This window comes from Macaca thibetana, chromosome 9 (assembly GCF_024542745.1).
Source record: "Macaca thibetana thibetana isolate TM-01 chromosome 9, ASM2454274v1, whole genome shotgun sequence".
Taxonomy (NCBI): Eukaryota; Metazoa; Chordata; class Mammalia; order Primates; family Cercopithecidae; genus Macaca; species Macaca thibetana.
In genome coordinates, this window is record NC_065586.1 from 107040983 (window position 1) to 107051409 (window position 10427).

At 33.6% G+C, this 10427-nt stretch overlaps 2 protein-coding genes across 18 annotated transcripts in view; one reads left to right on the forward strand and one right to left on the reverse strand.

The window, feature by feature from the left end:
• The window catches only part of PDCD4 (programmed cell death 4), a 27811-nt gene extending 19800 nt beyond the window's left edge, over positions 1–8011 (forward strand). For all 4 annotated transcript variants that reach the window (XM_050804410.1, XM_050804413.1, XM_050804411.1 and 1 more), the window contains 4 exons: positions 3322–3429; positions 3641–3751; positions 5182–5321; positions 7290–8011. In XM_050804410.1, coding sequence (XP_050660367.1) covers positions 3322–3429; positions 3641–3751; positions 5182–5321; positions 7290–7350 — 420 coding nt within the window. In that variant the 3' untranslated portion in view covers positions 7351–8011. The remainder of the gene's footprint in view (positions 1–3321; positions 3430–3640; positions 3752–5181; positions 5322–7289) is intronic.
• BBIP1 (BBSome interacting protein 1) overlaps positions 8003–10427 on the reverse strand; it is a 1212900-nt gene continuing 1210475 nt past the window's right edge. For all 14 annotated transcript variants that reach the window (XM_050804427.1, XM_050804438.1, XM_050804429.1 and 11 more), the window contains one exon: positions 8003–9790. In XM_050804427.1, coding sequence (XP_050660384.1) covers positions 9624–9790 — 167 coding nt within the window. In that variant the 3' untranslated portion in view covers positions 8003–9623. The remainder of the gene's footprint in view (positions 9791–10427) is intronic.

Here is a 10427-nt window from a genome sequence, read left to right on the forward strand (position 1 = left end):
TTTTATGGATAAAAATTAAGTTCGGTCTTACAGCTGTAATTGGAAAATGAAATAATTCTTTTATATTTGACTTTAAGAGCTTTTATTATAAATTATATGATAAAAAATGAGTCTGTTAAAAGGGCTTTCATGAATAATTATAAGCAAGCCATCTATGAACTTCAAAGGAATGCCTGAAATCTTTCTCTCATATTATTATTTAATAATTTTCAAATGCTGTTGAAATGAGATTTTCTGTCTTTTAGCTATTCAATAAATATGCTTTTATATAAGTAAATTAAAACTAGGTAGTCTTAAATAATGAGTTAGGAATTATGAGCACTAGAGTAGATCAGAGTGTTAGATTTTTGTGAGGACGTTCACTACCCATATGCGTGTTTTAAAAGAAAATTGATAGTAATCCCAGTACTTTGAGAGGCTGAGGCAGGTGGATTGCTTGAGGCCAGGAGTTCGAGACCAGCCTTGTCAACATGGTGAAACCCCATTTCTACTAAAAGTACATAATAATTAGTCAGGCATGGTGGTGCGCACCTGTAATCCCAGCTACTCAGGAGGCCGAGGCACCAGTATTGCTTGAACCCAGGAGGCGGAGGTTGCAGTGAGCCAAGATCACGCCACTGTACTCCAGCATGGGTGACAGAACAAGATTGTGTCTCAGAAAAAAAAAAAAAAGCGATTTATTGCATTAAAATGCCAGATTTATTCCCTGTGGATTTTTTTTTTTCTGGCTGTATTGTGGTATTCTGTAACAAGAAACCAAAAAACAAAAAAAACTCCTTATCTGCAGATCTCTTTAAGAAAAGGCATGCAATTAGAAGATTTGTAGTTCATGTGCTTCTGATTTTTGAGTATAATCTTTTCATGTAACTGTAATTTTGATTTTTAGTAAATCTTTTAATGAGGGGTGTGTGTGTGTATGTGTATCTAGCTTAAGTGTTAAGGAGTTCAAAATGTAGTTAGAGCCCTTGACCATTTTTGCTTTTATATATGTTAAAAGAGATAAGTCAGTGTTTGTAATGTTGTGATTTAGTATCTGTTTTTAAAAATTAAATAATAATTAGAAAAATTGAGGTATAAAAATAGTAAAGATGCCAGGGCAGTTAGGCAGGAAAGATAAAAGGCATCCAGATTGGAAAGGAGGAGATAAAACTAGTTGTATTCCCAGGTAACATGATCTGTATTCAGAAAATTTGAATGAATCCACATTTTTTTAACTCCCCAAGACTGAAACCAAACTATTAACTAAAAAATGAGTTCAGAAAGGTTGCAAGATACAAGATTAGTACACAAAATTCAATTCTATATACAGTAGGAATGAATGATCTGAAATGAAATTATTGCATTTATGATAGCATCAAAAATAAAATACTTAGGAATAAATTTAACAAGAGAAATGCAAGTCTTGTACACTGAAAACTGTAAAACTTGTTGAAAGAAATTAAAGAAGACCTAAATAAATAGAATGATATCCCATGGTTATGGATTAGGATATTTAATATTGTTAAGATGGTAATACTCTCCAAAATTAATATTTTTGGAAACTGGACAAGATGTTTTATGGTGTATGAATTCTCTCTCAATAAAGAAAATTGACAAGATAAAAAAGGAAATAAAACTACCAGTATATGAGTTTGAGGTTGACATTATTTGGATATTTGCTTACATGGAAGGGTTGGATCAAAGAAGACTTTTAGAAATGTATAAATGTATTTGTAATTTATTCTCAGAAGTGCATGGAATTTGATGGGGTATATTTTTAATACTTTTAAAGTTATGTAACAAATGTTAAAAATAAGTAATATGATTTGAATAACAAGTACAGTCATGTGCCACATAATGATGTTTTGGTCAGTGATGAACTGCATGGAATGGTGGTGGTCCCACAAGGTTCTAATGGAGCTGAAAAATTCCTATCCTCCAGTGATATGGAGACAGTTGTAATGTTGTAGCACAGTTACTTTGTTTTTTCATAAATTTAGTGTAGCCTAAGTATACAGTGTTTATAAAGTGCATAGCAGTGTATGGGTAATGTCTTAGGCCTTTACATTCACTAACCACTCACTCATTGAATCACCCAGAGTAACTTCCATCCTGAAAGCTCTATTCATATTGAGTGCTCTATACAGGTGTATCATTTAAAAAATCATTTATACTGTATTTTTACTGTACCTTTTCGATGTTTAGATACACAAATACCATTGTGTTCCAATTGCCTATATCATTCAATATACTGACCTGCTGTACAGATTTGTAGCCTAGGAGCAATAGGCTATATCTTATAGCACTGGTGTGTAGTAGGCTATACCATCTAGGTTTCTGTGAGTATACTGTATGATGTTTGCACCATGACAGTCATGTAACACACTTTTCAGAATGTATCCCTATTAAACGATGCATGATTATGTATTAGTTTGTAATTATAAAGTAAATATATTCAAATGCTGTGCTTTAAATATTTACTTACATGTAAATATTTAAATACATATTTACTTACATGTAAATATTACATCCTAAAGCATGACAGCAATTAAATTTTACTTTACCTTTTATGAAAATACATTATAAAAGTTGGAAGGATACTTAAATACGATTTTTTTAAATTCAGTCAGCCAGCATTCAACATTCAGACAACTAGATATGTGCCCACCAAATACAAAGAGGATTTTAACAAAGAACATATAGGCAAAAATATTCCTAGCTGAAGCTCTTGTGCTGAAAAAGTTCTCCCACTTTTTTGAGATGTTCAAGTTTGAGCAGGAAAATCAAGACTTGTTTCTTTACAGCTGGAAACTGAATTATTGAACATTTTAGATAATGAGTTTCAAATTCTCAGTTGTAGAGAAAAGAGAAACTGTGTGGAAATCTTTGCCCTGTCTAGTAATACCCCATTATCATCTCTCATTTTTTGGCTCTCAGTGCACTATTAAGAGCATCTTGATAGAAGTGAAATATTTATGCCACTTTATGTTGAAACTTTGTTAGTGCCCTCTAGTGGTATTTAAAATCCCTTATTTTTAGTGGCACACTAAAGCATTATGGTCACAACCCAGGACGCGTCCATTATAAACCTACTCGTAGATCTCAGTGATTCAGACACACTGAAGCATTGCATTTGAGTCATAATTATGAACCATTTAAAAATTGGGGATTTATTTTTTAATTATGAAAAATTCTGTGATAATAGTACCATGTCCAGTCTATATGTTACTAGCTGTTACCCATTATTTCATTATATTGGAATGAGGGCAAATAATCCTGTAGGCAAGCACGATATTTTAAAAGTTAAGAATTCTAACACATCTCAACTTTTAAATCTAATAGATTGATATGCTGCTGAAAGAATATTTACTCTCTGGAGACATATCTGAAGCTGAACATTGCCTTAAGGAACTGGAAGTACCTCATTTTCACCATGAGCTTGTATATGAAGTAAGATTACCTTGCCATGTCAAAGAGAATTATTAAGTGTTCCTTTTTGTACCATAGTGACTTATGCTTTTTAAATAATGTACATCCTTTTTTTAATATCAAAGGAGGAAGTGGTTTTTAAATTTTCACTATTACAAAAGGCATCTGATACATTTAGGAGCGGTTTCATATATAAATTAACCAAAAATTCACTCATTGATTCAATTTTTAGGCTGTGATAATGGTTTTAGAGTCAACTGGAGAAAGTACATTTAAGATGATTTTGGATTTATTAAAGTCCCTTTGGAAGTCTTCTACCATTACTGTAGACCAAATGAAAAGAGTAAGTATAACATTATTTTTGAACAACTTTTAGGATTATGCCTTAAATATATGATTGAATACAGATTATGAATTGTCAGTGACTTTTCTTTAGGTATGTTTAGTGTTGTTATGCCTACATGTTTTATTTTTTCTTAATGGTAATGTTTGAGGTTTGAACCTTTTGCAACCATTTCTTGGAAAGTAACACTGCAGTGGGTTTTTTGTTTTTTTTTTAACCTACTTTGACAAATGTGATTATGTATTCTACCTCAAGGGTTCGGTTTCTAAGATGTGACAATTTCTATTTTATATCTAGCGAGAAACATGAACCTTTAACTTTTAACAAATTATAAAGTACTTTTTTCCTATTTAAAATTTTATGATTCTTGTTTTAAATGTTTGTGAGGTTTGTGTTTGGCCTGTATTTTTTAAAAGAACGTACTAAGTGTATATAGAGAAGTAGATGGGAAAGGAGTTTGCCCAATGTCTGGTGTCTGCCTACAGCTCTTTTAAGAGAACAGTATTTAAAAAAATTTTTTTAGCTATGTAACCAATTTTACTTATTTTTTAAATTTATATTTAAAATTTTAGATATCAGAGGGGTACATGTACAGGTTTGTTAGATGGGTATATTGAGTGATGCTGAGGTTTGGGCTTCTAATTAATGATCTTGTCCCTAAGGTAAATACAGTACCTGATAGGTAGTTTTTCAACTCTTGTCCTCTTTCCCACCTCCCTACTTTTGAAATTCCCAGTGTTTATTGTTCCTATCTTCATGTCGGTGTGTACCCAATGTTTAGCTCCCACTTACAAGTGAGAACATGCATTATTTGGTTTTATGTTTGTGATAATTTTCTTAGGATAATGGCCTCCAGCTGCATCTACGTTGCTGCAGAGGACATGATTTTGTTCTTTTTTATGGCTATGTAGCATTCCATGGATGTATATGTACCACATTTTCTTTGTCTAATCCACCATTGATGGGCACTTGGGTTGATTCCATGTCTTTGCTATTGTGAATAGTACCCGATAAATATACAAATGCAGGTGTCATTTTGGTAGAATGATTTATTTTCCTTTGGACATACACCCAGTAATGGGATTGTTGGGTTGAATGGTAATTCTATTTTGAGTTCTTTGAGAAATCTCCGAACCACTTTCTATGGGGGCTGAACTAATTTGCATTCCCACCAACAGCATATAAACCTTCCCTTTTCTCCTCAACCTTGCCAGTGTCTGTTATTTCCTGACTCTAATAAAAGAGAGCAGTTGTAAAACACTGTAACAAATCTACTTTCTGTGCTTCTCACTATTCAAATCAGACTTCAGTTTAACCACTTGAACATTTGGTCTTAAATATAGATTGATGACATAGTGATGGATCGATTGTGTTTTATGACATATATTTTATATTGGCTAACAATTCTGTGTGTAATTTCATTGTTGTAGGGTTATGAGAGAATTTACAACGAAATTCCAGACATTAATCTGGATGTCCCACATTCGTACTCTGTGCTGGAGCGGTTTGTAGAAGAATGTTTTCAGTCTGGAATAATTTCCAAACAACTCAGAGATCTTTGTCCTTCAAGGTACTTTATTTAAATACTACTTTCTCAATATAAAATAGTGGATGAGGTCTTTGGGAAAGTTAAGTGCTAAGTTAGTTTATCATTCCCTGAAGTCACTGAAGAACATGACTCTTGTGAGTTCATGGAGAAAGAAGGGCGAAGCTTGTTTTAGCCCCCTTGTAAATCTGTATAGGACTGCCTCATGAAGTCCCAGTTCATTTGAAAGAAACTAATCTTGTGGAGCAGTTCCTTTGTTGTAAGTAGTTTCGGTGTTATTTTAGAGTAGGTATTATCAGTGATAAGATGAGAAAATTGAGGCTTAGGGAGGTATACTTTTTCTAAGGTCACATGGCTAGTACATGGTAGAAGCCAAGTATGAATCCAGGACTTTTCTGGCTTCAAAGATCTAGGCTCTTACCTGTACTGGACATGGCTTCCTTGACTTTTTTACAGGTTGGAGAACTGGGTCTAATTGGATGTTCTCATTGGAAAGTGTGTGTGTTGGGGGGTGTGTGGAGGATGTTCTCACTGGAAAGTGTATGTGTGTGGGTGATTTTCCTTGGAGCTATTTTTTTGCTACTAGGATGTAACTCTTAAGGAGTTGCTAAGTTTTTTGTTGTTGTTAAAGCTAATAAGCTTATAATGTAATAATATAAATGTTTAGTAATAGCCAGACTTACTGCTTGTGTGGGTCAGTTTTATATAATCTTAAGTTCTTACAATTTTTTATCTGGAAAATTTCTTAAGCTTTGATATTTTTATTTAAGTGCATTGTAAGAATTAAAACTCAGAAAAATATTTCCTAGTAGGGGCTTTTGCTTTAGAATTTTAGAAGCCATTAAAAGAGAGGGAAAAGAAAGTGATGAAAGATAGTTTAATAGCTTTACTAGAAATATTTGGAAATATAGACATTAGTTTGGTGATGGCAGGATTTATGTATGGATGTGCCAAGTGGTATACATTAGTAAAAACTCTGAACTTTGGCAGGCCTTATTATTATTGACTGCTTCTTCATTCCCTACCTTGGTCTCAATACGTAGTCTGAAGCCTTTATGTTCAAGATGATGTAGCTGTTTTCCACTTAGACTTGATATGAAAAGGGGCCAGTACTCTGGCATTGACTTTTTGAAAGTTTTTCAGCCTCTGTTTGAAAGTCTGAATGTTTCTGTGTGGCTTTATTCTCAAGGGCAATAAAGCACTTGTGAGGCAATGTGAGGCAATAAACTTTCTGTGTATACATACCATATAGCTTTGACTTGGCTCCTTTATCTTTTAGCCTATTTGGGTGAGGTGCACATTTGTGTGTGGTTTTGCATGCTTGTGCCTGTTGGCCTGGGGTCAGAGAGTAAGGGCTAATGTTGCCCAACTTCTATTTCCCACTTACTGCTTTAGGCCACTGGCCAGCTGTTCCTTCTGGGCTATTGCCACTAGCTAGAGTGTGGTTACGTTATAGAGCTGGGCTTCTTGAGTTTGACAAAGCACAAATCCCAACATGGGGCATAGGCTATGATTCTGATTTCTTTTTCCACATTCAAGTTATGGCTTTTCTACAGTTGATAAAACTTTTTATTTTTTTTAATTGTCAAACATGGATATTTTGATAGGTTCCACAGCTCCCGTTTGCATAATTCTGAATTATGTTAGTGTTTCCTATTTGGCTCACTGTTAAGCTTACAAATAATAATTAGAAATAAATTTAAATTTCTAAATAAAATGCTTTAGTTTGAGTCAACTTTTTTTTAATATGACTGTTTGGATAGTGAACTTACTAAAACAAAAACTCAGATTTGATATTGATGTTTTATGGTAAGATACATAGTAGGGAGTCTTTGCCAAAGGAATTAGAGGCATGCTTTTTTTTTTTTTTAAATGGAAAACCCTTTAAAAGCTAACACGTAACAAAAAAATACCAAGTTTTTAATTTTTTTTGTTGACTATAGTCAGAATCTGTATCTGTTTTCATGTCTTTGTTTTTTTTCTTCATTACAGGGGCAGAAAGCGTTTTGTAAGCGAAGGAGATGGAGGTCGTCTTAAACCAGAGAGCTACTGAATATAAGAACTCTTGCAGTCTTAGATGTTTTAAAAATATATATCTGAATTGTAAGAGTTGTTAGCACAAGTTTTTTTTTTTTTTTTTTTAAGCACTTGTTTTGGGTACAAGGCATTTCTGACATTTTATAAACCTACATTTAAGGGGAATTTTTAAAGGAAATGTTTTTTTTTCTTTTTTTTTTTTTTTTTTGTTTTTCGAGGGGGCAAAGGAGGGACAGAAAAGTAACCTCTTCTTAAGTGGAATATTCTAATAAGCTACCTTTTGTAAGTGCCATGTTTATGACCTAATCATTCCAAGTTTTGCATTGATGTCTGACTGCCACTCCTTTCTTTCAAGGACAGTGTTTTTTGTAGTAAAATCACTGGTTTATACAAAGCTTTATTTAGGGGGTAAAGTTAAGCTGCTAAAACCCCATGTTGGCTGCTGCTGTTGAGATACTGTGCTTTGGGAGTAAAAAAAGAAAGTTGTTTCTTTGTCTTAAAGAATTTTTTAAAAATTAGTCATGAGACTTATTCATCTTTCCAGGGAACATACTGATTGGTCTTAAAAGACTAGACAGTTAAGTAAATGGTGGCTGGAACATCTATTTTTCTACAAAACTGGAAAAATGAACCTGGTTCTAGAAGAATGTACACCAAAATAAAACATGTGAAGCAGTGTTGATTCCTTATTGGGAGTACATTATTTTAGGTCTCTTAAACTTTAATTTCACACAGTAAAGTTTAAATCTCATAAGGAAGCATATTGGAACCTAGTGAATTTAATCTTAGTGTTCCTTGAAAACTTTTTCCCTACAAAATTTCAAGTGAAAAGTACAGTAGTAAATTAAGATTACACTGGGGAAAAAAATGCAGGTATCACTTTACTCCATTGTTATCTGACCTAGAGCTTAATTAAGTTTTAGAAATATGTTATACCTTCCATCATTCCATCATCCTTAAATTCTGTTACCAAATAATGGCTAGTGTTACAAAAAGTTATACTCCAAAGACCCAAAGCTTGACATTTACCCAATGTATGAGAAAATATTACCAATTAGTAACACAGAATTATCATGTTTTTAACCTCTTTTACATAGCCTAATAACTCAGCAAGGCCTCAAGGTCTATGCTAATTTAAACTGCCAAATATTGACTGTAGCAAACAAGAATTATATTCAGAATTTATGAGGGTACTGTTAGGAGTATACTAATTACAGGTTTAGATACAGTCCGTTAGAATTAAAACCAAGTTTAATGTTCATATTTACCTCATGGGTTTTATCCAAGCCCATATTTCCTCGGCTTCTATAAATATAGTTACCATTTTTAGGTTTTTTATTGTTTGACACTTGGATGATAAATGCAGTCATTTTATTCTCAAGTCCTTAAAATTAATGTAATTAAAAGTTAGCTGCCCACAGAATAGGTGAGGGTTTCTTAAAAATGAGATTTAAGGGCTGGGGCGTGGTGGCTCACGCCTGTAATTCCAGCACTTTGGGAGGCCGAGGTGAGCAGATCACCTGAGGCTGCGAGTTTGTGACCAGCCTAACCAACATGGAGAAACCCCATCTCTACTAAAAATACAAAATTAGCCAGGCGTGGTGGTGCATGCCTGTAGTCCCAGCTACTTGGGAGGCTGTGGCAGGAGAATAGCTAGAACCTAGGAGGCGGAGGTTGCACTGAGCTGAGATGGTGCCATTGCACTTGTTTGGGCAACAAGAGCAAAACTCTGTCTTAAAAAAAAAAAGAGGTTTAAGACAGTTTTGTTACTACTGGTAGGATCTGGTCACACAAGATAGCATTAAACGTGACACAGCACATAAAATTGGTTTAAAAATTTCGTTTTTTATGTAATGTAAAAGCTCATTGAACACTTTATGCAAGATTGGAATGTATCTTCAGATTTAATAAACATAAAGATCCTCTGTATATAAAAGTTGTATTTAGTCCCTTGTGCCCAAGAATGTTATCTATAAGAGATCCCAAGCAAGTTACCTATAAAAGAGAGCAATAGCAATGGTGAACAAATAATGTAATTTGCAATTCTAAAAACATGACTTAAACCCCATAAAACTTGGTTCATAGTTCAACTGTTTATGTTCAATACAAACCAGTGTGTTTATATTCATAATACAAATTTCATCAATCTTGGATATTTTTGTATTTATATGAATACTCTCAATTTTATTGATAATATTAACACATACTACTTTCAGCACACAGAAGCATATTTTCTAGTTATTGTTAAATAGTAGATAATGTAGGTTGTTCCCTAAAGTGCTCAGTTATTCAGTGGGTTATTTGCCGTTGATCCTTTTCTGCCATTTCTTGTTGGTGAATTGTATTCTGTGCTGCTTGATGCATTTTCTCTAGTTTTTCCAGAGTCAGAGATTTTAAGGGTAAAAGTTTGGGTTTACACAGCACCATTGTGGTTATATCTTCCACAAACAATGGCCCTAAGTTTAAGAAGAAATAAGAATTAATTCAAGAAAGATAACCCAGTTGTTTGGTAGTTAGATTTGCAGCTAGAATGAAGGTCTAAAAAATTAATCTGTTGTCAGTGAAAAACTCTTGTACCTAAACTGAGTTTTGCTGTGGGACCAGAAAGATCATTGTCACTCTAAGCAGCATTTCTTACTACTAGGGTGTTTCTGAGGAAGACAAGTTTTGAGCTTTCTACCCAAGCTATGCTACCATAAGACACAATTTTTGTGTCAGAAGTTTAATTTTAAAATAAGATTTGGCAGAATATATATACATAGTGCAAAAAATATAGCAAAGTATGATATTTAACATAAATATTCAAATAACTGAATGTTTAAACCTTTGGCTTTTCTTACTGTTGCTTTAGGTTTCTCTTTTTCCACTTTCAGACCTTATTTAACATTATAGTAAATTCCATTATTTCTTTCATTGAAGTTTCATATTGAGCCGGGCATGGTAGCTCATACCTGTAATCCCAGCACTTTGGGATGCCAAAGGGGTTGGATTGTTTGAGACCAGTCTAGGCAACACATTGAGATCCCATCTCTACAAAAATAAAAACAAATTAGCCAGGCATGGTAGCACATGCCTGGCTAGTACTAGCATATC